The 27,513-nt window shown below is 39.6% G+C and overlaps 1 protein-coding gene across 5 annotated transcripts in view; it reads left to right on the top strand.

Moving 5' to 3' along the window:
- PPP1R9A (protein phosphatase 1 regulatory subunit 9A) overlaps window positions 1-23,970 on the top strand; it is a 147,546-nt gene extending 123,576 nt beyond the window's left edge. Inside the window, exons 11-19 of one of the 5 annotated variants that reach the window (XM_026843249.1) lie at window positions 2,014-2,171; window positions 2,735-3,035; window positions 6,769-6,856; window positions 6,957-7,034; window positions 10,338-10,536; window positions 13,119-13,238; window positions 15,115-15,138; window positions 16,313-16,495; window positions 17,475-23,970. In XM_026843249.1, coding sequence (XP_026699050.1) covers window positions 2,014-2,171; window positions 2,735-3,035; window positions 6,769-6,856; window positions 6,957-7,034; window positions 10,338-10,536; window positions 13,119-13,238; window positions 15,115-15,138; window positions 16,313-16,495; window positions 17,475-17,687 — 1,364 coding nt within the window. In that variant the 3' untranslated portion in view covers window positions 17,688-23,970. The remainder of the gene's footprint in view (window positions 1-2,013; window positions 2,172-2,734; window positions 3,036-6,768; window positions 6,857-6,956; window positions 7,035-10,337; window positions 10,537-13,118; window positions 13,239-15,114; window positions 15,139-16,312; window positions 16,496-17,474) is intronic. The other 4 variants (XM_026843252.1, XM_026843250.1, XM_026843253.1 and 1 more) reach the window with 4 other exon arrangements.
- The last annotated feature ends 3,543 nt before the right edge of the window (window positions 23,971-27,513 follow it).

The following is a 27,513-nucleotide window of genomic DNA, read 5'->3' as shown; positions in this document are numbered from 1 at the left end:
TCAAAACCGAAGAAATAGGTTTTCATGATTTTTCCAGCAGAAAATTAAATGTACAAAGACAGCAGTAAGTAAGCATGAGAGTAATAGTGTCCAGCTCTCCTCTGATGGTGTATGAAAATAATGCAGCACTGGGGTTTGTTGTTTTTTTTTTTTCCATTTTGTTTTTTTAAAGTACATATGGTAGAAGACATTTGCACAAACCCCGTATGTTCAGCAAATACAGCAACTTTGTATAGTTAAGAAGTGGGAGAGTAAGAGTACATCTCACTTTCACCCAGAACTTCTGGTGACTCTGTTGGGCTTTGTGGGATAATTTCTGCCACCTTACTACAGATCTCTCAGAGAGTTTCTGAGCTATTAGACCAGGATGACAGATGTAACAGTCCATGTCCTGCTCCACACAATATAGTTGTTTCTCTAATCAGGGAAAACCAGAGTCCCTTTTCTCTTGTACAAATCATGGCCTTCCCATTCCTGCCTTGAACAGCTGTGATTCAAGGGGATTAATTTAATTTCACTTTCACTGCCATGATAAACTTTATGCAACATCACTGATGACTGGTTGCAGTCAGAATTTATTCAGCACTCACAGATTCTTCCTGCAAAGCTGTGACATTACCTTGCTAATGATTTTGCCAAAATGTGTTGCTGTTAGAAAGCTGAAACTGGAAAAACTGCAGTAGATGATGATAATCACAGTAATGATCGCATCCTCCAGACTCCTGCTTAAGGAAAGGGGCTTGGCAGAGTGTCTTCTGATGTGATCCAAGTGAAAGTGAGGCAAGGCTGTGTTTGTGTTAGGTCACTCATATCAATCTGTTTGTATGAGGGACCTCAATGGTTGGTGCTGGCAAAATTGTTTTACTTAAGTTTATCTGAGTTTATGTAAATTTCAAGAGTTTGAAGGTACTCTGAGTAAAAGAGAAAAGAATCTACAAGAGGAGATAATGGTTCTGAGGACAGTGCATCAAGGAAGGAAGTAACAAATGAAGCTGCCAGGTACTAATAAAAAGATTCTTTTACTTGCAGAAGGATTGGGGTGAACAATTGGGGCACCTTATTTGTATTGTCACATAGAACTTTGAACAACAGATGACCTCAGAGGAGGACTGGGATTCCTCTCTGCTGTCCCCTCTTGAGAGGGACGGTGTGATAGAGTAAGCAACGTGTTTCACTATAGGTCCAAAGGAATGAGTTTAGCGCTTGTTTCATCATCCTGTGAATCACAATCACAAATGGTTATCTGATTATTTGGATACTATCTGTGTCACTCTGTGCACTACTGACTACAGATGTTGCTTTCTTATAATTTGCACATATTGTGCAAGGTTATTTTGGGGGACATTCAGTACAGGAGAGAACAAGTCATGTTCTTTAAATTTTTGTAATCATTCTGATTATGATAAAATGTAGAGCAGCTTGAGGACATATTTCTTCTGTAATTATACAAGCAGCATGCAAAACTGGTGAAGTTATAAGGGAGATGCTTAATGGGGCAGCTGTCCCGTCCCTCCTTCTCCAGTGGCTTAAAACAGCAGGAATAGGGATAAAGGAATTGGTACCCTGGGTCTAAATTGGTATATTCATCCAGATGCTTGGAAATGTATGTCAGAGAGCAGTGAGACGAGGACACTTTTGCTTTATCCCCTGATGAAGGAGAACTCTCTTCAGGCCAAGCACATGCAAGTCCCTCTGAGTGAGTCTAAATGGACCTGCTTTCTGGGCTAGTACAGCTGTTTTTCTGTGGTCCTTCACATAACAGTGGCAGTCATTTGTTGAATTTTAAATATTTGCAGTTGGTTCTTTGCTATGCACTTACTGGATCTGTATAGATAAACCTGTTGATGGTTTGTGCAACTAACCTTTTTTTTTTCATGGATACTTTAACAGTTATGAAGTTACAGGTACAAGTAAAACATGCAAAGTACATGCACTCGCAATTACAGTCCTGTCTTAGGAAAAAGAAGTGAAAAATTCTCCTGTTAAATACCTTCAAATCATGTTTCCATACAGATTTCAATGAAGCAGTACCAGAAACGGAGAGACTGGACTCCAAAGCTCTGAAGACTCGAGCTCAGCTTTCAGTGAAGAACAAGCGGCAGAGGCCTTCTAGAACAAGGCTGTATGACAGCATCAGTTCAACTGATGGAGAGGACAGCCTTGAACGAAAGGTGAGAAGGACTCTACCCTCTCTTTCAGGCTTCCAATGGAGAGCTAGACTGCCCCTGTAAGTCATTTCATCATCTGTCTGTCCTTTCATTGTAGCACAGGCAGTATGTATTTCTCTGTGGCGAGTATGCTATGAATGTCCTTGAGTCATGTGCGAGTCCAGTCTCCTTTGAGTCAGCACACCTGGTGTTTTGGTTTTATTGTATTTCTTTTTTTAACAGGAATCCTGGGCTCTCTGATTTATGTGTGCTTTATAATGCAGAGTGGGTCCTTTCATTTACACAGAAGGTGAAAGGAACTTGAATTGTGCATTTCTCTGTTAATTTGTTAACACAATCGATATGATATTCACTCGTTGTTTTGTCCTATTCTGAATTAAATCTGAAAGCAAATGCCAATAAACAACACTGTGTGTGATATCAAAAGGTAATGGCATGAACTGCTAAAGCGTTTCTTACAAATAGAAGGCTAAACAATTAATAAAAGAATTGCATGTTCAAAGTAAACCTTGATCTGATTGGTTACTAAATGGTATAACCTGCTTTATAATCTCTTATACCAACAGCCATCAAACAGTTACAGTAGTCCCATGCACATTTCAAAATCACCACTGCCCTTATGCATGAGAGCATCCTCACCAGCATCAGATTCTGGTGCTTCCTCCCTCTCCCCCGTGGCTAGCAGTGCAGCAATCTCACTTGACAACCTAACTGAGAACCAAGAAGAAGGACAGCACTACAAAGGAGGTGTCCTTTCCCTGCATGCTCGGGGAGACACTCCACTTTCCTCTCCTTCAAAATCTGGGCACAGCTCTGAAGCATCTCCTTTGCATCACCCAGCTGGCAGGAATATTTTACAGGATAAAGGTATTACTATTTTTTACAATAAATTGATGCATCATTTTGCTCACTTACATCTACTTTATGAACTTTTGTTGTGTAGAAGGACCTTAGCAACTAGAAGGCCATCATATCATAACTTCTTTTGTCTACCTGGAAGTAAAATATTACAAATGATTTTGTATGATGGTATAAGAAAAGAACAAAGTTTAAAATGAGATCTGGAACTGCTTCCTTTCTTTTTTTTTCTTTCTTAGAACTCACTGAAAAAGCTAGGGGGAAGTTGCCTTTAAGAAAATCTTGTATTTTGTTTTAAAAAACCAAAACTATTGGACCTTGGGACATTTCTGTATTAGAAGAAACATGTTTAGCACAGTGTACTTACTTGAATTATGTGATTTTGGCACTGCTAGGTGCTTTTTTTGGAGGGTGGGGAAGGGAGTGTAAAGCAAGAATAACAGATTTTAGCTTTTCATTTCTGAGAGGCACCATTGTCTGGATTAAACAAGAGGTTAATGTCTGGAGACTCTTCATTTACAGAAAAAAGAAATCAAGTAATTTGTTGGGGAGGTTGGCTACACTATTATTTATTTAATTTAGCTTCTTTAAATGTAAGCTGGATAAAACATGATGCAATCATACCTGGTTAAGGTACATTCAGCATTCCTAGCTATGCACCTTGCATTCTCTGTCACATAAGCTAAAATACATGATAAAACGCATAGTTCACCCTGAGTGTATGATTGGTTTATCAATGAAGTTATAAATCCTGCATTTCCAACTGATGTATGAAAAATATTTTGATAAAGATTTAGAGGATACTAGCCTTATAGTGTAAGGAATAGGGTATTATATTCCACCCACTGGGTCGCTCCTTCCAATTCAGGTTTGAAAAATAATCTCTGTCTAAATATTGGTGTCATGCTTTCCCCACTGTGATCATTAAGTAAACAACCAATGGTTTCAAATGTATCCAGATTCTTATGAGTACATGAGAGTTAAACCAGAGCAATTTTGTTTCAAGTGGAAAATTTGCATTTAATAAGTCCTACAAAGTAGAAAGATCCTAAAACAGTTGTTTGGCAACACATGTTGTAATGATACTATTTTAATTGATTATTAATTTGGCTGTCAAACTCCTACAGGTCAGGAAATAGAAAGGGCAATTGTATTTGTTCTGTGTGTTCAGGTAGGGTTTTTTTAGAGATGGAAAGAGAGCACATCTGTGGATATATGTCCATTGAATAATCTCTCATTAGCAAAAGTGAGTGTTGGCAAGCTCCACTCGTCTTTTATTTTTCTTATGAGATCCTGCAGTGTTGTGGGAAGAGCTGAAATAGCATGAGATCAGTTTCATTGCAAAACAATAAGAAATTTTGCTTGTTCATCTTTTAAGCACAACTTTTTCATCTATGTGTATGACTAATTTATTTTCTTCAGTTCTGCCTGTTTTGTGCAACAGCATCCTTTGACAAGGCAGCTGAGATGACCCCTGTGAGCAATACTCTGCTGATGTGACCTGGCTACAACTGTTTTGTGACCTTGGGAAAGAAAGTTAGGTCTAGTCTCCTTTCATATCCATCAGCGCTAGATTATTTACACCAGCTCCTTGAGGCTGAAAGTGATGGATTAAACAGCTTCTGTGTGATTTATTCTGAGGAACCGTCTCTCCCTCATTCTCTCTGAAGAACTACAAGGACTTAGGGAAGATGTGCCCATCCAGGGTGGTCAAAGTCCCCTACTGCCTGGGCAGGTCGCCTGCAGCCCTGGTTAGTGGCCCCTGCCATGTGCCAAGCGCTGCGTACCTCCAGGCGTGCAAGACCCTGTAGATTCAAATCTACTCTGCTACTGCAGCTGGTTTTGGGACTTAGCCCATCCGTCTTCCACTGTATCCCATAGCCAGCATGAATGTTTTCCCCGGAAAATTGTCATTATTCAGAGTGCCTTGGCTGAGCCAAGGTGCATGTGAGTGGGTGCATAGTGACACAAGAACCCAAACAGAAATTTGCCATACCAGGTGGCTGCTACATATGGCTGAGCTCTCCAGATTATTTCTTTTACAACAGCAGCAAAACCTCCAGCTACTAAGTGCTTTCATTATTTGCCCACCAACAAAGCAGCAAACCTTATAGTTTCATTTACTGTCATTAAGAAGTTTCTCAAAAAAGCCCACTGCCCACTAACCCTCAATCCTCACTTACCTGTGTATAGCTATAGTGAAAATAAACATTACAACTTCTGTTCTTGAAAGTGGCAATTTTGACAGCGGTTAAATGAGAAGTACGCATTAAAAGTGAAAGAGAAACCATAAGAGGAGACAGGAGAAGAGTGTGCAGAGTGTAGGGTTGATGCAAAGTGTGCATCACCCTGAGATGACTTATTAAATTGATGTTGATTAACTGATTAGCTGATTAAATTGATGTCTTAAGTTAAGGACTTATTAAAGAACCTAAAGTTCTCCCCATTCCTTCTCTGGGGAATTAATTTCTTCTCAGGAGGCTTTGCCTTGCTTTTGTCATGCTTCATGTTACTTTTGTTTGGTTAGTTTTTTTGGCATGAGGTTACTTGTGAGTTGTTCTTAAATGTTTGGTTTTGATTTTTTTTTTTAACATAAGGACTTATGTTGGTAGAAATAGTATGGCTTTTAGACTGTGGGCATTGCAAGAGGCTTATTTTCCTGCTTTTCCCATGATCTGTGAACCAGCTGTGCATTGAATTTGTTACTTGAATGGAAACTTGGCCAAGTGTTATCCACAGAGCAATGTACAAAGTTCTATACACACGGCCAACTGTCCTGTGGTAGATCTGTGGTATTTTGGGTTAATTCTGAGGGCTTGATTTATATCAGCTCTGGTAGGAGAGATCCACAAACGCAGAAGTGTTTTCAGTTAAAAGTTACTGTACGTCTGCGGTCACACTCTAAAAGTCACCAAACCGCAAGTGACATGACTGACTGACCTTCAGTTGCTTTCTCTAGAGTATTTGGGGACACTCTTTATGTTTAACAATCACAGAAACTGAATTTTTCAACTGCTGTGTGGGTTTTTTTAACATCCATATAGATTTTACAGGATGTTTTGCAGACTCAGATTCATTGTTTTGGCTTTATAGGTACATCAGGCTGTTTTCTCTTTCGGCTTTAACAGTGTTTGTAAAAGAGATCAAAAACTGGTAGATGTCTCAGGGCAAATTTATTAACTAAGATATTTTTAACTCTTTTTTTAATTCAGAATGGTTGGAATTGAAGCTAAATGTTTTATTTTAACAAAAATGTTCAAGCTAAAGAGATAACATGTCCATCATAAAAGGTACTCTTGGCTCCAAAGTTCAAGAAAGCATTTCAGGAGTCAATTTGGAAGTAAAACATACATACCAAATGAATTCTGTAAAAGAAAACTTAAGCAGCTACTGCTGAGTTTAAAAATGGATTCACTGAAATGTTTACATGTAAATCTTTGTGTTATTTGCCTTACTACATAGCATTAAAACTCAACCAAAATGAACTTTCCATTTTCTTCAATTAAAATAATATTCCTGTGTATTTTCAAATTCTGAAAGTATTTATTTATTTTTATTCCTCTTCACACCATCTTCTTAAAACTGAGAAGAATTCACCTAAATTGTGTACTCACACACATGTACATGTATGTATATCTAATTATGAAAAGATACACAAACTGTTCTGGATGGAAAGTGGAATATCTATAAGTAGCAATTAAAAATAATAATGTACATTCTTCCGTGTACAAATGTATCCTAGATGGTGCCGCATGTGCTCAGGCAGCAAGAACAACTAGCCCTACTATAGGGCATACAGAAAAACTAAAGCGAAAACTTGCAGATCTTGGGTAAGCATTTTGTTATTTAAAATAATTTTTTTTTTTTCATTAAAAGGATTAAAAGTAAAATTTCAAAGCTGTTTCCTGATGTTTTCTAATATTCTTATAGGGCTCCCTTGAGAAGGAGTTCAAACAAGGGCAAGAAGCGGAAAGAGAAAGAAGCTCTTAGGGTGACCTATGGCAGTAGGTATGGGTGAAAGATTGAGGATGTGCCAGAAATTATATGCCAGAAATACTGGAAAAACCTCATCATCCTAGCAGATGGGAACATTAACAGTCCCACTGTTATAAATGTTAAGCTTTGAGATAACCTTCTGATCTTACAAACCTGGATTTCTTAACTAAAGACTAACATCTGATCTAAAAATACATGGAGGCTTACAATGTCATGGCATCACTACTACTGTTGCATCCACTAATAGGATTTGAACAAATAGGTTATCAGATTTGGCCTACAAGATGCACACACAGTCAGTTAATAATACCCATGAACCAGAAATCTTGACACAATTCCACATATTCCACTTTAAAGGGGGCCTACAGAAAGATGGGGAGGGACTCTTTATCAGGGATTATAGTGATAGGATGAGGGGTAACAGTTTTGAACTGAAAGAGAGTAGATTTAGATTAGATTTAAGGAAGAAATTATTTACTGTGAGGGTGGCAAGACACTGGCACAGGTTTCCCAGAGAAGCTGTGGCTGCCCCCTCCCTGGCAGTGTTCAAGGCCAGGTTGGACGGGGCTTTGAGCAACCTGGTCTAGTGGAAGGTGTCCCTGCCCATGGCAGGGGGGTTGGAACTAGGTGATCTTTAAAGTCCCTTCCAACCCAAACCATTCTATGATTTTATGATATTTTTTTGAAAAAACCCTCAAAGAGAGGATGGGCGGGCAACAGTTGTTCACTGCAGCTTCATGGCATCCACATCAGGAATGCTTTCAGAAGGTTTTGTTTCTGAAGATGAACATCATAAGTTGAAAATAGATAAGGAAAAATGCTGGCTGCATTTGTCACATCACCAGCTCTCAGGGAAGGAATTGTAAATTCCTTGTGAGATCTGATGGGACCACATCACCAGCATCTGAACTCTGAATAAATGAATGTTCAAAATGGCAGGAAGCAATCTTTCCTGCAAAAATGTAGATTTTTACTGAAGGTCTCTCCTCATGTGTCGGACCTCACGTACTGAGTCTGACAAGATCACAGCTACAAGGGGTGATACCTAGTTCCAGGTATGAAAGGCAAGTTAATGTCAGGAGTGCTAAGCAATCTTAATACGTTCTAAAAGTCTAGAAAGGACATAGCAACTCAAAAACTCTCTGCATTTAAAACAATGCAAAAGAACACCTACATGATAAAAGAGCTATCAGAAGAAAGCAAACTTTGAATGCTACTCAGAAAATCATTGTGGTAGAAAACCAGTATGTTGCCATTTGTGTTTTGCTTACAGTCTATTATGGAGACCCAGTGACAAGTATATTGTGTAACTCCATAAAATCAGAGAAACAAAAGAAAACTCAGACTTCTTACTTACTCCCTCAGTCACACTGTACTGAAGTGCAGTGTTCTGTCTCAGCATCCGTTTGTACATTTGTGTCCTGCAAGTATCTTCAGTGATCTTAGGCAGTCGTCATCGCCTCTGCACTGGTGTCAGAAAACCTTTTCCAGTCGGTTCCACTGACCTGTCTGCTTGCAGTGTGACCTGGAGTTAGTGATATTCACTGCTGTAAGGCAGTTTAAACATCATGTAGCATTTAAGTACCAAGCCACAGGGTAGGGGAAATGAATGTATACTTGTCTGGAAGAACTTGTATACCAGCATAGTATGTTACAGACATTTGTGAAATCCCATAGGTATCTTCCTTTAGAGAAAGCAGATCTCAGCGTAGAGATATCAGTTGTTTATTAGACCATTTGATAAATCAGTTATTTGTATTATTTGTTAATATTTCTGAGTTCAGATACTGTTACTAAAAGCAAAGTTTGATACTGCTTTCAAAGTCAGAATTCCTAAGTGTTTGTATTTCTCACTGTGCTTCTGTTAACTGTATTATTTCATCATAACTTTTTTAACACCTGTTGTCACTTCCTTTGTTACTAACACCAAAGAATTTGCCTCAGAAGAAATGTTTTCTCTATAGTCCAAAGCTGTATAAGCTCTTTGAAAGAAGGAAGATGATGATCAAAAGATCTTGTTATAATTATGTCCATTAGAGCAACTACTTGATGTAGAATTAATCACACTGTCACATGGATGTTGCATGCATTATTTTCCCCTTGCCAAAAATTTGCACCCAGGATGTGTAAATAAAATCCAGAATTATTTCCTAAGACTTCCACTAATGTTACATGTATAAAAGATTTCCCATTTAAGTAAGAAGCATATATTCCCCTGCCTGAAGCTGGGTGATTTGGGCAACATAATTTTGTTTTTCGTTCTGCTTTCAAGCATGATTAGAGGATGAGAGTAGTACAGGACTGAATCAAATACATCTACCTTTCTTTATCTAGCTAAAGGGAGAGAGGATTCTTCTTCTGCTTCCATGGGTGGGGGACCTTTGACAAACTCAGTTTCATCCATACAGAAAAGAGGCTTCACAATATACAAAGCTCTAGTCATTATGTTAATAATTTAGAAGCTATCCAGAAGGTAGATGTTGAGGCGAGGGAGATTTACATATGTACAATTTACTGGTGGCTTCTAAGAGCAGTAAGTTTAATGATCTGAAACTTTTACTTTACATTGATATAAATAATACGAGAATATGACAGATGCATTAAGTTCTCTGAGGCAGACACTTTGCATAGTTATTTTTAATTTACATACTGTTCTGTTGACATATTTAGCAAATAATTTAGGCATTTTATAACTGTTACCTTCGCCGTGATTGCAATCTTTGTTACTAGAAAGAGAGAAGATGATAATATCACTTTGGTGTTTCTTTCCTTTTCCTATATTAATATTTTTTGTATTTAATAACTTTAAAATCAATATAATATTACTCTATCAGTATTTAGCTGTTTTAACAAAGTCACATCTCCATAGATGGCTACAGAGAGACCTGATTCATTCTGCCGGTGCTCAAAATCCAAGCCAGAGCTTCTCTGGGAACCAGAGCCCACTTGGATCAGTGCTGAGTCTAATCTATTTAATCATGCTGAGATACCACTGGGGCTCAGAAATGCACCAACACATGTGGCTTCTTGACTGGAGCTGGTTCACATCCAAACGGTGGGAGTACAGGCATTTTCAGATGGCCACTGTCTCTGGGTCTGTGTTGTCTAAGAGAGCTTGAGTTAGAAAAAGAATCAAAAGAACTTACTTCTTCTTTGGCTGAGGAAGATTTCAGGCATGTCCCTACCAGCTGCGTGCCACTCGGTTCTTTACACAGTTACAGGGAATGTCACTTTCAAAATTAACTGCCTCTGTAGCATTTTGTTTTCTCTCATTTTATAATCTAACACATATTCCTGCTCCTTTCTCTTAAACAGGACTACCAGAGAGCTTCTGCAGAAATCAGCAAACACTAAATCTTTAGCAGAGCGATCCTCCTCTCTCCCACATTGTGTACCATTCACATGGTATGGAGAGAGTGGCAAGGGATCCAATTCTTCTAGCAACCTGCCATCACCTACAAGCTCAACTGAACCTTCCTCTGAAAATATAAGTCCAGCTAAAAAAGGGTCAAAGGTAGAAACTAAAAACTACCTTATTCCCACTGTGTTGAGTGGCATAATTGGCTTCATGTTTCTGGAAAAAGAACAGGCCAATATGTGACTACTACAATAAACAGTGCATGGTGTTCATTGTACGGTAAAAGTTCATTCAAACAGAACATCTCTGTCATTGTACCATTCCACATTCTACCTTTTTACTCTGTCTTAATGTACATTAATTCAGTAAACTAACTGTGGTGTGCTGTACCATAACAAAAGCAAGTGGTGCCAGTGGAAATTAGCATTTGGATCCACTGAACAAATGCTAGATTTGTGTATTCAATTGTAGATATTTTCTGCATTCTTCAGGACTGATTGTGGGAATACCTACCCATGTTCAAATGAGGTGTTTGCAAGTGAAGAAATGCTGTATGCCGTCAGTCATCTGCCTTTTTTCCCCCAATAATGAAATCTGTTTGTCATGCATGCTGGATGTTGAATTAATTCTCTATATGAAAATGCTTGAACTGTAAATATGAACTATTGTAATTTAATACATCTGTGTGATTCCTTTCTATGTGCATGAATGTTTCAGCATGATAACTCCTTAAATAACCCTTAGTTCTAGCAATATACTTAAGTTTTTCATGTTTATTTTCACTTCTGGAAAATATTTCTCTGCCTGTATCTTCTTATAACTTGTAGCAGTTGACTTTTTATATTGACCTGTTAAAAAGAAACAGATATGGTTCTCAACTTTATGTACAGGAATATGAATCTAATTTCTCTGTCTTCTACAAACGCATACATGTACATAATAGCAGTTTCCACAGGTATTTCTTACTCTTTTGGTGCCAAAAGCTGGTGATACCTTACTTCTGCTGTGCACCAAGCTATGCAAGGTCATAGCTGTGCTTGTGTTACCTGGTAGCGAGAGCAGCACAAGGCTGACCAGTCCAAATCAGATTTGATAGACAAGACCACAGATGGAATCTCTAAAGATTAAAGAGAAACTGATCAGTTGCCCAGTTTGTTTTGAAAAAGATAGATTAGGATTAGACATGTAAATCCTATTTGTCCCTTTAAACAAGTATTGTATAAAAATATTTTTCAGATGGGGTAAAAAGCACCTCCTTTTTACAGTTAGTATTAGGTTGAGGTTTTGGGGGGTGTTTTTTCCTGCTAACATAATTATTAGCAGGCCTTGGCTACCTTATATTTTCCAATAGAAGATTAAATTGTAAAGACTTAATTTCATTGTAAGGCTGAAGTTTGCACAAAATAGAGCTGAAATTAAAGTCAGAGTGCTTAAAAAAGAAAAAAATGTTCTTCACACAACAGGAGGTAGAGCTGTTGAACTCCTGGCCTAAGAACATTGTGGGGGCTAAAAGTTTGTGTATTAAGGAAGCTGCTTGGATTTTCTTCTCTGTAAAGAGTTGAGAAAAACAGAACAGGAATTCTAAACGTAGGTGTGAGAAAACTGATCACAAAAACATTTTGATATTCTCTGCAAAGTTTGCAGGCTCTTAAACTAACAGTTTCTACACTGCTATTCAGGTTTTTAAAGCAGAGCATGATACCAATATTTAGTTGGATTTCCAGCAAAACACTTGATATTTTTGGAATACTTTTTCTTTGCAGAAAAGATGGGTCAAATACCTTTCAGGGGGATAAAAGGATAACTTTTTTTGTGTTGTTTTTCATTTTGATGTTTGGATCAATTTTTTAAATTGAATATCAAAAGTGAATTGAATTTGATACTCATTTAGATGTTAGAGTAGAGATTAGAGGTCTCCATATCATCAACTGTATATTCAAGCTAAATGGAGTATCATGGTGTCCTTAATTTTTTATAGATTTTGGTTTTTTATGGTTCTCACTTTTAATGTGAAATACTTGTTGATTTTTGTTTTCTGATGGTAATTTTGCTGTATTCCTGGGAAGTATGTGCATGCTTTTACTATTTTTTGCTGTAGGGTGTGATGTTTGTCATTGCATTGTTAAGAAAAACCAGTATTTGTTTTATGGTTATTAGTTCAGTAAATAACATTCAAAATCCAAAAATCTCTTTTACTTTCAGTTTTTTTCTAAAGGTGTAGGCAAAAAGGGAGGATCCTTTCACTTTTATAGGAGATTATTTGGGACTCAGAAGTGGATTCACAGGATATTCTCCTTGCTCTTTCAATAGCAGTTTTCACTTCTCTCTGCTAATTAATCCTCTGTCCTATTCTTTGTGCAACTGCCTGTGCTTTGCTGGTCCTAAATATTTGGAGGACAGTAGAATGCTAGTGATTAACCCACAGAAGCAGTAATTTAGCTCCAGGATGAGAGACAGAATCTTAAGAGGGAGTCTGGAAGTTGCTTTCAGACCCCTTCTATTCATTGAGGAATTAAGCTGGCAAAGGTGTCTCTTGAAGTACACAGTGGTAAAAATCCTGTGTATTCTATAATTATTAACAGTACTAAAAACTAGGCTTCCTCGTGTATTGTAACTGTTTTGGTAAATGATTGAGATCATTCCTGAACTATGCCAACCTGGAAGACAGAAAGCACGTTTCCCTTTTAGATGCATGTATAATATAGTTTGTTCATTCTAACTCCCCTTTTTCTCCACAGAATTTCACATTCAACGATGATTTCAGTCCCAGCAGCACAAGTTCAGCTGATTTGAGTGGTTTGGGAGCAGAACCTAAAACGCCAGGTTTCTCACACTCCTTAGCACTGTCGTCAGATGAGGTATGCTGATGAAATTGTTTAAGGTGGGAAATTGTTGTCTTTCTCCCATGCTATTTTACTTGATAATTATTTCAGTAATAAAGAGATACATTTAGGCAGTAGAAGGAGAGAAGAAAATTAATCTTGGTTTTGAGATTATTATTTTTCTTGTTCTTATAGTAATGACTTGAAATAAAGGTCCTATGGTATTATGGTAGGAAAGTAGAATGCAGTTGGTTTTCTAAGAGATGCTATATCCTCACATATTTCAATACATTTTCCTACATTGTAAATATGTATATGTGGACCCATAGATACATATACATACACTAAACTAGACATAATTAAGACAATTTTGAGATAATAAACAGGCAACATGGTTTGGTAAATATAGTTGAGATATAAGGCACCTTCACCTAGACTAATTTTTACCCCGGTACATTAAAATAATAATGACCTGTACATGCACTAGTTGTGTGTTACTGTACTTGAATGTATGTATATTGATTAGCACATATTTGTGTTAATCCAGTTTGCATTCTTTGTGCTTGCTTTGCACAGTGGATTTGAATTCAGTTACTTCAAACCAGAGTTTTTTCGAACAATGCTAATGTGAAAAAGCGTTCCTAACCCTGTAAATTGGTGACACAATTGAGCAGAACATAAGATGCTGAAAATACTTAAGATACTAATTTTGTAACTCAGTTGTCAGTGAATTTGCACAATTTGGCAGTAACTGACAATGGGTCCTGTGGACTCAATAAACCTGTGCCTTTGTGCTTTTATAAACACTCTGTAAGAACTTCACATTTTTTGTATGAGGTTTGAGCCAGGGTTTTTTTTTCTAGAAGAGGAGGAACTTGAAGTATCTATGTCTTTTTTTTTTTCATGATGGTTAGGTTTGTTCTGTTACTGCTTGCATGCTTTGCATGGGTTTAAAGAATGAGAGCTGTTCCATGCAACCCTGTTTGCCAAAATGCAAGTCTACAAACCCAACTGTTCTTTAGAGGTTACTTACTGCAGGCAATAAAGGGCAAAAAGTTGTGTTGTAGGAGAGTGCAGACAGGTCTGTATATCCTATGAATTCCTGAAAACAACAAAGTAATCATTGACACTTTATTTAGTATTACTACTATCTTGATAATACATTCCATTCACTTACCATGTTTCACTCCCCTTATATTATGTATTTTATTGTGACAATGCCCTGTTCCCAGTGTTCTTGAAGTAGAAGCTTGAAAATGCTTTCATTTTGCTTGTTCAGCTCTCTATCACTTCTAAAATACCAAGCCTGAACAGGTCTATAAAAATGAATGTGTTTAACCATCCTCTGCTGTGTGCCAAATTGCAGCCTCCAAATCAGGCAGTGTGTTCAGCAAAAGCTGCAGTGGAAACCTCCGCAACCACCCTGGCAGGGGATTAGGCCAGCACAGCTCTTCAGCCCTTCATAGCATATTGCTGCAAGAGCTCCTTTGCTCAGGCTTTTCTGGCAGATCTGACATGGTTATTTGAAAGAGATGATAAAAATGAAAGGGTGGGGAGGTAACCCAGTTCTTGCAGGTTGTTCTTCTTTAATTGAGGAGCTTTTGCTCTTGGCATTGGAGCCATCAGGAAGGTTCCCACTGGTTCTAGGGTGTCAAGACCAGGAACTCCAAGGGGGTTTCATTGACACAGTCTCAGGTTTAGCTGCCAAATCATGTGTGTGTTGAGCTTTCAACATAACCTCTCTGCTTCTGGAAATAATTTTTTTTAAAGAAATCTCTTTGGTTTTGAGTAGCCATATCTGTTTGCAAATCTTGGTGCTGCCCTTGCCTGAACTTTTACATGCTGTTACATGTTCTGTATTTTGTTTCTATAATGCTTTTCTTTCCCATTTCTTTGTTGCTCCCTCACTCAGAGCCTGGATATGATTGATGATGAGGTGAGATACTAGTGTGCTGTTGTGGTGAATTGTGTGACCATCGCGTGGCAATGTGTCGTCTCATTTGCAGATTCACATTTCTTGTTTTATGGTGTTGTGTGGCAAACCCCCTTGTTCGAGCAGAACATACAGATGTCACTGGCTCCTCTCTCCTTCTCTTGAGCTCCCCTCTCCTTTCTGCTAAGAGTTTTCAAGGCCATAACAAATTGCAGTTTTTGCAGTATGCTGGAAGGAGGAGGAGGGTCAGTGTCAGAGCAAATCCACCAGGCCAAGCATGAGCGGCCCTGAGCTCCTGCTGGTGATAGGAGAAGAAAAAGATAGGGCTTAAATCATCTTTTTCCCAGCCCTGAGAACTGGACAGCCGAAAGCTGAGAGCTCCCAGAATCATCTAACCCAGTGTAAAAGCTGCTGTAACAGCAGACAGCTGCTGCAGCCTGTAGCAGCTGCTTTGCTGACCACTGCTGGGGCAGAGTAGCTTTTGTTCCAGGCCCCAGTGGCATACCCCTGGCTGGAATAAGGTGGCAGAGCAGGGATATGGAGCTGCTCCAGCAGCTGATGCCCCACCTGCCCCTCCAGGTGCTGTGTTTGTGCTCTCCACAGCAGCAGCAGCAGCACAACATGAAGGATCAGGGCTGTGGGATAGCTGTGTGTTCCTTACCACTCCTCTGTGTCATCTCATAGTCTTCCATAGATAGTATCCGTTTCACTGTTCACAGCTGTTTGATGTCATCACTTTGAACTTTAGAGTGGTTTTCTGAAGGGGTCTTCTTCCTCAAATTTCTTGTTTTATAGCTTAAACACATCATAAAGATCTGTGACTGAGCCCAGGAAGTGGAATGCAGAATTCATTGAATCCTTTACAAACATTCTAATTTGAAGGATAGAAATCTTGCAAGGGAGTGGGAGCATATCTGTTTTGAATTGTGCCACCTGGCCATTTCAGTTCCTGTTTGGGTTAAAAGGAATGCTAGTTCTTTTTCTTCTTCTATTTATAGATACCAATTCTTAGATATCTGGTTAGATACAGATGTAATACAGCGGTGTGAAGTTGTTGTTATTGTAGTATAAAGATAATACAGATACTTCTGCTCTGATTCTGGTGGTTTGTACAGAAAAATGTTGTTATTCATCTGTGTTACCCTTTTAATAATAATCCAGCATGTTTTTGTCACAGATCCTTGACGATGGACAGTCTCCTAAGCACGTTCAGTGTCAGAGTCGTGCTGTTCAGGAGTGGAGCGTGCAGCAGGTTTCCCACTGGTTAATGAGCCTAAACCTTGAACAGTATGTTTCTGAATTCAGTGCCCAAAACATTAACGGGGAGCATCTCCTTCAGCTGGATGGGAGTAAGCTCAAGGTAATTAATTCACTGACTGGACTTTGAGACCAACTGTAGTATTTGGTATCACTTTAGGTAATCTTACAAGAAGTAAGAATTCAGCCAGAAAACAGTGAGCCCCTGTGTGTGTAGTGGTGATAGACTAGGATAATAAACACAGAGTATAAAGCCACAGCAACACTTTATAAGAAATTCCCATATGCACTTGGATTCAGAAGTTTCAGAAATAGAGGTCATTTGCTTTGTGCAAACTCTGAGTATATATAATGTAGCCGTATTTGCATGCTTAAATCATATAGCAGCATGGTGTTTGCATGCACGTGTTTCTCATCCAGCTCTGTTTTGTGAAAGGATGATTCAGAGGAGATAGTAAATAGACATACATCAGAAGTAGCAAGTGAAAAATAGATTAGTGGGATACTGGAGGCATAAGCTGATACCAATTGTACTATGTTAGAACTAAATATAGTTTTGATGTATAAAGTATACATTTTTCTTGTAGTGAAGATACGAGCCTACTTTTGTCAATAATAATTACAGGAAGGAGTTGTGGGAATCTCAGATCTGAAAGTCCAAGTTTGGTGTTTCCTCTCTGATTTTTTTTGCTGGTGCTTAAGTAACTCTAGGTGTTTTAGAAGAGAGCAAATGAACTTTTGACTAAGGCATAGCAGTGACAATTGGGAAGTCTTGTTCTGTGTAGACTTAGATGACTTCAGGCAAATAGTTTAATCTTTATTTGCTGCATTTGATCAATGAAATCAACATTGGTGGTGTCAATGAGACTTAGTTCTTTAATATTCTAGAAGTGGAAGGCATGGAAAGTAGTACAGAAGTGTATTACTTACACATCAGTAATGTATCTGAGTCTGTCTCAAATTTGCTTAGGTGTTACAGTCTTCTACCTAAGAAGAATTACTATTAGAATATGAAAAAACTTGTAATAGATTAAACCATATGAAATGCTTTTTCTTCTTAAATTTTGTTTTCCCCACCTCAGGCTCTTGGTATGACATCTTCCCAGGACAGAGCAATCATTAAAAAAAAGCTAAAGGAAATGAAAGCATCCTTGGAGAAAGCTCGCAAAGCTCAAGAGAAAATGGAAAAGCAAAGGGAAAAGCTTCGGAAGAAGGAACAAGAGCAACTACAGAGGAAATCGAAGAAAACAGACAAGTCTTCACCAGATGCAACAGAGGGCACTAATGAGCAGTGATCAGCAGAAGTGCTGCTGTGTTAGAAAAGTGGAGGCACTTCAAGGGAAGAGAAACTCATATCCACTGGTGCCCCTTCAGCTTTCTTGTATTCATTACACAAGAGTGTGTACAGAGAAATGGGGTTATACATAGAATGACTAGGGAAATTTATATTGTGTAGTTTTATTTTCCCGCATATCCAGTTCACGCTCGTTGCTGTTGCCATGTGAAACAACCCCAGCCCCTCGGTTTGTTTTGTTGTTGTTGACAGCTAACAGATTTCATATTTTTGTGGCAGTGTTTCCTTCCAAACTACTCTTCTCTATTGAGCTCTATGTGTTTGGTCACTTCAGTAACCAGCATGATGCTGAGGAGCATGGTCTACTGCTTCACCTCTTCTGAATAGGATGGCCAGTCAGAATGATTGGTGAACGTTTCTTCAGCTGGGTAAAAGGAGTTGTGCTCTGTCTGATAAGAGTTGACTTAATTTTCTAACTGTAAGTTCAGCTTCTTTACAGTGTTTGGGTACTCAGTTCCGTCTACTGGAGTAAATTTCATCTTGCGTCAGTACCTTGAAGCGACACTGCTCTGGAAACACAACTGTTCAGTGACTTCTTATTATACACTGGAAATAAAGACAGGAGAATTGATATTCCCCCTGGGCAAAAGACAGGAGGTGAAACTCTTTCTATTAACTGTACAGTAGTTAATCCAGGAAGGAGGCAAAGCCTTAAATGATTATGTGGGTTTACACAGAAATCTGAGGATAACATTTATCCTTTAGATATCTGAGCAAGGATGAATTTCTAACTAGAGCACAGCGTATAGATCTGTATAAATTTCATTGTGCTCCCAGTGTGTAGGCAACTTTCTTATAGCACACTCCACTTTCTTTTTCATGTGTTTTGAACAGGAAACTGGGCTTATTTTGTTTTGGGTTTGTTTTTTCCAAGAAAGACACTTCAGATTCATTCTCCAATAAGCTTTGTGCTGTGCTGTTATGAAGCTGTTGTTGGAAACGATTATCAAACTTGAGTCTGCTAAAGATTTTCAGTTTTTACAGAAGTGCACTTTAAGAAGAGGAAGACGAGGGATTCTGTTTAGAATTAGATTCAGTACATTGCTGTTAAGATCAGTGCTGCCATGGAGATTACTAAATCCAAAGCTGCCATATATTGTTTTGATTGATGTGTTTAAAGAATATCCCCACCAAAACTCGAAATTTTGGGCATAGGCTGTAGAATCTATTGATGGCTTAACAGTGGTTATATTACATCCTTCAGAGATTTCTGCTTTCCTGGTGTATGAGGCCATCAGCAAAGCCTGCTGCGTTTTGACTATGACGGAAGCACTTCATAGCTCGCACTGCATGGTGTTACTGCCTCTTAAAAGTGGTATTGAAATATTTAGTATTTCTTCAAAAGAACGGACAGACAACAGGCAAATATCCACAATTAGAAGCTAAAGGTATTAGCTTACTGTAGTCAAAGCTAACTACATAGCAGCGTTTATAATTGAGAAACATCACTTCCCTTTCCTGCATCCTGGAAGTTGCAATCTTCATCTAGTCATGCCAACCCATTAAGTTGTTTAAGATGTCGATGCAAAGTTAGAACCTTGAACATAAAAATTTGCCAGCCTAATTGCAAATAATTGAATTCTTTTGAAGAAAATGTTTGTTTTGTTTTTGCTTGGCTTCTCTTCTGCTCTGTACTTTATGTCATTCAGATTTGTGTCGGTAAAGTTCTCTGAAGCTCAGATTTGAAAACAGTTGGGGTGCAATATTTATAGTTGAATTTCTTTTGATCCTAATAATTTCTTTGACATGTAAAATGATCCATAAACTGAGTTCATTCAAAATTAATACACAACAGATCTACTTAGCATTAGCTGTATTTTTCCTTCCAAATCCAATTTATACAATTTCTGATGTATATTTTATCAGATCTAAAAATGAAATTGGTGTAAAAGATACTTCCTGGTATTTCTAAAGGCTTGTGATACTTTTCTTGAGATAGATAGACCACCAGCAAAAAAAAAATACACCTGCTAACAAGAATTCCACATTGCAGTGAATCTTTCTGTGCTCTTTGTAGGAGAAAAATTATGCAAATGTTTAACGCATCATAAAACTAGCAATTTATATTTGAGTCAGAAAAGTTACCTAGAAGAAACTGGAAATTTAATACTTTAAATACAGTGATGATAAATGCATTCCATTATGATTTTCTTTTAAAATTATGTTTACACTGTAGTAATGTTTAAGTGGTTGTATATAATAATCTCCAGTGGTATCCCTGGTTTATGTTCTTTGTTTTCTTAGAAACCTGAGCAGACTGCTTGGCTTTATACATTGAGTTTTCATTCTTTCTGCTTGGAACAGTGCCTAGTTAATCTCTTCGTAAATCAGATTCTTATTCTGCAGAGTAACTAATTTGACCTAAGTCCTTTAAGCATTCAGGGGGGTTGTATTGCTTTGTGATAGTGTTATTATGTTATTCTCTGACTAAAAAAATGCAACAAAGTCCTAACTTTAAAAAAAAGTAGTAGTTTGAGTTTAAAATAAAACCATAAAATACATTTTAATCAACACACAAAAACTAAGCAAACCAAGTAATGTCAAGAGTTTTGCTGCTTTTTCTGTGATAAAAGAGATTTATGTTGTTACTTTTATGAAGTATGGTAGCTCATTGTTGGGGCATGCGGAAGTGTCACTGGATAACAGATGAATGTAGCACGGTTTTAAACTTTTGTTACTTGTTCTATAGGACCTTTAAAGTTGTGTTTCAATTTTTCCCCTTGTATTGTGTAACGACATACATGAAACAAAGGATACGGATGTCTCATCATTCTTAACTTAAACTTCCTGTAAACCAATGCTAAGTCAGACTGACTAATGTGAGATTGATGTAAGAAGAAACAAATATTCCATGCTAAATGACTGGAAAGACTTTTCTATTTTGGCTCACACACAAATGTAACTGTCACCTACTTTTGCATATTTATTTGTGGAGCTAAAGCAATTTTGAGTATGCTGATTTGCCTGGCCCCTTTGAACTGTTGTGCAGGTGATGTGGTGGTTCCACACCTCTAGCCATGCCTCTGTGTCACCTTAACACCTAGGTGTCCACAGTGGGCTGATGAAGTTAACGTATCCCTGGTTACAACGGTAGGCCAGTGCCGTGAAGTCTGGTTCTGCTCATTGCTGCAGTGTTGCCAGGTTGTGTATATATTGAGCCTCTGAAAGGGTGAAGAAAGGGGAGTTAGCAAAAAATGGAACTCTGAAAAACAGAAAATAAAAGATACAACACTGCAGGTTACTTTTGTCCTAAAAAACCTAGTGTTTATATTGAGATGGTGGAGAGAGTGGTGGCTTCTTGTCCTGTCCAAATCAGCCAAACACACAGACATCACCCCAGCTTCCAGCTCCTATTTTCCCATGTGGTGGGATGCTGCATCCATGCAACTTCCGTGTTAATTCAGTGTGAATCTGCCCAGGCAGATCAGGACCAGGGTGTGAGGCAGGAGCCAAACCTGTTCATTACAATGCACAGAGTACTGCCCACTAGTGTATGCATTTCACCCACCTCTGAGCAGGTCTGGTGGGTGTCACTGTTACAGATGATAGGTTAGAATTGCACAGTGGAACAGAAGCCAGAAATAAAAAGCTGAACAGTTAGGTGGTGTTTGTATCTCAGTGTGTACGAATACTTTTGCATTTCTTAAACTTTACTTTTTTTTGCAAAGGCATCTGTTATGCCAGTCTGCTGTAGGGATACCACAAGAATCGAGCTTTTACTAGAATTACTGAGCAGCTTTCCTCTGAAGCTTGCCAGTCCTCAGCTCTCATTGACATTCAGAGGTGCTTGACACTGAGCATTGGAGGTCCTCATACTTCATTGCTTCCATTGAAGCTTCCTGTCCTCCTGGGCTCCTCCACCTTCACCTCCTGGCTCACACACTGGTGTGATTTTTGAGAATTAATCGTGTTACACTTTTAAGTCAGAAAAATAAATGCTACTCTTGTTAATAGTGCAGAATGCAGTTCTATAGTAAGAAGGAAGAGGATCATCATTTAGCTGGGTATGGCCAGGTACCAACACAGCACTGAAAATCAAAAGGAAAGTTTTGCACAGATTCAGCTGTAGCTCTTTACAGCATCTGCACTGCAGTCTGTACTGTTTCTTGGTGCTGAAATTTAGGGGAAGTTTGCAATAATTAAATCTTGTGTTGATTTCTTAGCTGTGTGTTTACAGAGAGAAAATATTGTCAAGGCAAAAGGCAAACCTGGTCCTGCTCTTTTTAGGTGTGGCCTCATCCCCTGCACTGTCATCAAACTAAGTGATAAAGGGACTGGACCCTTTTGATAGCACTTCCCTCTTTCTGTGCTTTCCCTCATTGAAAACTTCAGGAAATCTATGGACCAAAATACTGAAAAAACAGGTGTTTGGAAAAAGCAGCACATATTTAAGTTGCACATCTTTAACAGAGAGTTGCAGGCTCTGTGATTGGGCAGAGTGCACGGAGCAGTTAGATTGTTTTGGTTTAATTTTGTTAATTAGTGATTGAAAATAATGAAATCAGTCTTTCTGGAAATGTTGAAGTGATTTGTGGCTTGATTCCCTCTTTAAATAAATATGTATGGGTTTGTGTGTGTACATACATAATGTACATGCCTATTCATACAGGTGTACACTGCACTAGTAGCAGTTAGCACGTCGGTCTCTCTCTGTTGTAGGGCTGCAGGCACACAGTCTGCACGTAGGCAGAGGGTCCCAGCACTGTCTGCAACCTCGGACAAGCAAAGCACTGCCCCTCGGTCTCACCAGCATGCTCACCCCTGTCTGCACTGGTGGATTTGCTCACTTTTCTTATGTATTTTGCAAATCAGAAGATTTTAAAGCTTTGTTAGAACTGTATACAGAACGGTCTTCTGCAGGTCCTTCTGCATGTTGTCTTCTGGTTGTTTTCTGGGTGTGGGAGGTTGGCAGGATTGATTTATTGGAGTGCTGATAATCTAGGAAGGAAACCCTTCTATATATTTTTAACCCTAACTTTGATTTTTTGTGAGCGCTTTCAGTAGCTTGCTTTTGAGCAGGATTATGAGTGACATCCAAGTTTACCTACTTACCATAGTGGCATGTGGGTCATCTGCAGATTGCACAGTTTGTTAACCTCCCATATGGATTTTACTCTACGTTTTCCACCAGTAAAACTGATTTTTCAAGGCTGTGACACCTTAGTCATGACATTGAGCTCTCCAATCCCTCATTATAAAATGAGCCTTCTGTTACTAATTGGCAGTACTAAATGGTACTTTTCTGTTGGCATTAAGTAATGGTTTAAAAAATGTGCGTCTTGCTGGAAGGTTTGGCAGTAGTGCCTATTCCTTTGGGAAGTTTGGGCCATGTTAAGAACAAGCCGTAGGGTTTGTGAAACCTGCCCTGCTGAGTTAGGCAAGTTTCCTCTTCCAGAGCAAGGAGAGGTGAGGAGGGCTTTCAGCTCATGAGATCGGGTCCAGCCTGCATAACCCAGGAGCCTGAGCCTCCTGCTGGGTTTTTGGTGGGAGCTTTGGCACTCACCAGTGGAAGTGGGTTTGGGCTCCAGTGCAGAAGCGTCTGAAGGAAAGGGGGATCCCGGGGCACCAGACGTAAAGCGTAGCCAGCCCATTTGGAAGTGGGGAGTGCACAGTGAACCTCTTCTGACTCTATACTTTCCCATACACATTTACTGTCTGAACAACTGCTTTCATATTTTCCAGTCACGTTGCAATGGTAACTCACTGGTCACTGACAAGTGTTAGATATATTGCTAGAAGACCAGGCAGCTAAAAGACTAAAATGCACTGTGCTCATTGTAAAAATCGGCTTCTTATATTGTTTCTTTTTATATGGTTGAAGAGGTGGTTGCGCTTCAGATTTTTTTCCTTTTCTTTTTTTAAAGAGGTCAAATGTATATGAAGTGCATGTTACCCTGAACTTTTTGTTTGTACATCTTGGTGTCTGATCATCTGCATGAAAGACACAGTGGTGCCATGTCTGAGCTTGTTCTCTTGTGCTTGGTTGATATAAACTTCTCTAGATTGCTGAGTTTTCCCCAAAATAACTTTGGTTAATATTTAGTTATTGGGAGACATCAAAACAAAACGTTATGGTGGACCTTTGCTTTCTTACAGTTTAAACACAAACAACAAAGCCTTGTGGTTTCAAGTTAATTTGTTAGTGTAAATAAATTTCTTGCCAATGAGTATTATTGTTGTTAGACAACGAATGCAATAAAATGAGAAATCCTGAATCTTTATTAGAATTTGTATCGAGTCCTCACTTTCCTGCCCATTTGTTGGTCATTCCAGAGGAAGTAATACATGGTGAACACGACGGGACAGCTGTTGCTGCGTGGGTCAGACTGGGGAGGTGGGACACGGGCTTTGCCCTGCTTGTTCTTTTCTTCTGCTCAGAGCTGAAGATTATTTTAACTCCAGCTCTTGGCCAAATTGGCATGAGTCACAGGCCTCTGATTGGATCTCGTTTACAATCTGTAATTATGTAAAAAGAAGTAAAAACCAAAATAGAGTAAGGAAAGAGAATGGCCTTTTTTCTTCGTATGCAGATGAAATGTAGTGTGCCATCTTTTGCTGCAGGTTGATGTAAAAATAGATTGCCTTCATGGTCAATGTTTGGATGTTTAAGACCTCGATTGGTTTGGGTATATAAAAACATTTTACCATTTTGCACTCAAGTGCAGGTTAGTTATAATGGACATTTTATATATCCAAAGTATAGCAGTTCTTCTGCCAAACATTTAATATATCTTTATTTGATTTTAGTAAAGCATCAAATTAGAGAAGAGCAAAGGGCACAGACCAATTTGTGTTGTCATTTCAGTGGATTTACATCTGGCAGTATGTAGGCCAAATACTCTGCACTTAATCTCTCTGACCCAGGCTGTGTTTCTTAGCAGCTGAATCGTTTTATTTTCCGCTAATTTGGCGACCACCTGCAAGAAGATAAAAGAATCCTCAATCCATAAAACTATTATCTGAATTAAAATAGGTATATTAAGAGGCTGTAAGTCCACAACTGACATGTAAAATGTGTCTGCTTAGCAGCTTCCTCAGCCTGGAGCCTTCTATACATATGTACATTGTTGTTTGTGTAAGTTGTCTCAGATATCTGCATTTTGGTTTCTGAATTGCCCAGAACTACTCCAGACTCTACAGCTTATAAAAGATAATGGGTTATGCCCTTCTCCGGGTTGCAAGCCTGGATTTGTGCAGGTTGCTTTGTAATTGGGACGCTCGGCTTGAGGTCCATCTTCCTCCACTGCTGTTTCTACACTGAGACTGCCAGAGAGTTCTGTCAAGGGGTGATTTCATGATGGGTAGAAGCTGTACCCCAGCATTGCTTTTGCTGCAGAATGTGTGCTTGCTATCTCTGTCCTACCCAGCACCACTTGAATGCACAGTGGCCCAGCTTCAATTCCCACCTCGGCACTGCAAGGCTGGGACATCCTTAGGGGAGCTTGACAACAGGCTTCCTACCCTGCTTGCCTCACGTTAAAATTCAAAATTTTACTGTTAGTAATAGCAGGTATTAAGTCCTACCTATGATCTCTCTCAAACACTTCCGGAAAAGGTAAGACCTATCATTTGCACGTGCTTCTGTCTGCAGGCAGATCGCTAGGAAAACCTTCAGTACAGGGATAGTTTAAAAAAGAGGAAAAAAAAAGCCAGTGACAAGTGAACACATTCTTTGTTTTCTGAAAACGAACAAAAAACTAGAAGTTTGACAAGATCCAACATGTAGATTTGCTCAGTTGAAGATGATCTAAGCTACTGGAAAACATGAAATTAATGTTTTGATGGCTTATTTCTATCACTGCTGAGGGAAATGCTGGCTGTTACACTTCTACAACCACAGAGTAAATCCACGACCCCGAGAGTGACTGGTTGGGATTTTGGCTGTGTTACTGCCACTGCTGCAAAACATTAATTCTTTAGAAAATGACAATTTACTTGAGAACAAATAGTGGCACAAGCCTTAAAGTTATTTTAAAATGCTAGTGCAGGACATTAATGGCTAATCACGAACAAGTTAATAGCCCAACATCTCCTTATTGTGAGAACTTACTTCAGAGCAGGTTTTTTTTTTTCTGCTTGGGCTCTGGAAACGTCTGTTCCTGAAGGCTGAAAATTGGTTGCAAGTTCCATTAGGATAGCATGCCACTTCCCAGGGAAGCTGAAAATGTCCTTCAGGGAGAGAAGTTGCTAAGGAAGGAGTGGCGAAGCCAGAGTTACAGTAAATTGCATTCTTGAGTGCTTGGTGCAATCAGCTGATGCCAAAGGCAAGTCCAGAAAAGGGATGAGACAAAAGCTGCCCTCATTCAGGACCAGCTCTGCGCTGTGGAAGGGCCGTCTGCATGCCGTGGTTAGCAAAAGACCTGAAACGCGTTCCAAACAGATCTGCCTCTGAAGCCCTCACAGGCACGCAGGAAACCCTGGGCAGTGCTCAAGTCCCCAGATGAACTGTGGGCATTTTGGAGAGGAGCTATGAACACGGTTCACAGATCTGCTGATGCAGGGCCATGCCCAAGACAAGGTCAAGTTAGCCTCATGGTTAACCCTAGAGCTCAAGTCTCCCCCTCTAAGCTATCACTAGACCCCTGCAGCATGTGCTGTTTGTATGCAAAACATCACAAATACCACCAACCACTACTGTTATGGGGGGGTGAATGACTCGTCTGGCATGGCAGCAGTGGGAAGCTGCCAGCATCAGGAAGGGCACGGCGACCAAGCCAACATGCTGCTGGCTCAGTTCTTAAACCTTGCACAACTCCTTGTGCCCAAAGACATGCCTTACACCAGTGTCTGTGCCACTTTGCTGGCGGCAGCACAGGTGCTCAGGGTGGAATACACGGTCTCTGGGGACAGGAGGCGATGTGGCAAGACTGACAGCCTGCTGCAGCTGAACAGAGGAAGGGGGATGGTACTGTCTCTCCCGTACAGCAACACAGCCTCTGCCGAGAGCCCTGGCACCAACTCCTTGCTCTGGTTAGAGCTGTCTCCCTTGGAGAAGGAGCAGTAACTCCTTTATACCACTGGATGAAGGGCATTAGGCTTGAGTTAGAAAGGAAAGGCGCGGGAGCCAAGAGGCATAAGCAGACATTTACTGTTCAGGCCCACAGCTCACCCGAACCTTAGCCCAAAGTAATGCCTCCTCTCAGCCAGGACAGCTAAGCCCAAAGGTAGATGAAGGTCTGCACATACTCTGGCTCCTGTCTCAGTGCTGAGACTGCTACAGAGTGAGTTATTTGCTCTAGGCAGAAGTGCTACCGTGTTTCCTAAGTACTGGACCTTCCATGTACTCCCCAGATTAGAGGGGGCCGTGGCTGATGATGAAGCAGATTGCAGGAGGTAACACCAAAACCAGAATAACAATTAGCACCCAGGGACTGGCTCTTTTTCCTCACAAGCTCGCATTTTGTGAGCAGCCTGCTTTTTTTCCCCAGACAGTGGAAGAACAACAGCAAGGAAACACTACTTCATCAGCCAAAGGATGCAGAGGGGATGATGGACCCCAGGATGGTCTGTCCGGTGACACCACTGGAGGGGCAGACAAGCTGCTGAGAAGTGCCAGTGCAAGCAGGTGCAGGCAGCACAGCAGCAACCCTGTCAGGTGAGCTGCCACCGATAACAGAGCCTTTAGCTGTATGTCAGCATCTCTCACGAAACTGGAGCGGTGATCAGAGGTGGGAACTCAGAGGACAAAAAGAGCAGCAGGAGCCTCTCTGTGGGTAAGGACACCTATACTAATGAAGGAAGAGCTCGCTCCACAGGCAGGAACCAAG

Source organism: Athene cunicularia (assembly GCF_003259725.1).
Source record: "Athene cunicularia isolate RWA chromosome 2 unlocalized genomic scaffold, athCun1 chr2_part1, whole genome shotgun sequence".
In the NCBI taxonomy this organism is placed as follows: Eukaryota; Metazoa; Chordata; class Aves; order Strigiformes; family Strigidae; genus Athene; species Athene cunicularia.
Note: the sequence above shows the minus strand (reverse complement) of the source record. Positions and strands in the feature narration are given on the sequence as shown.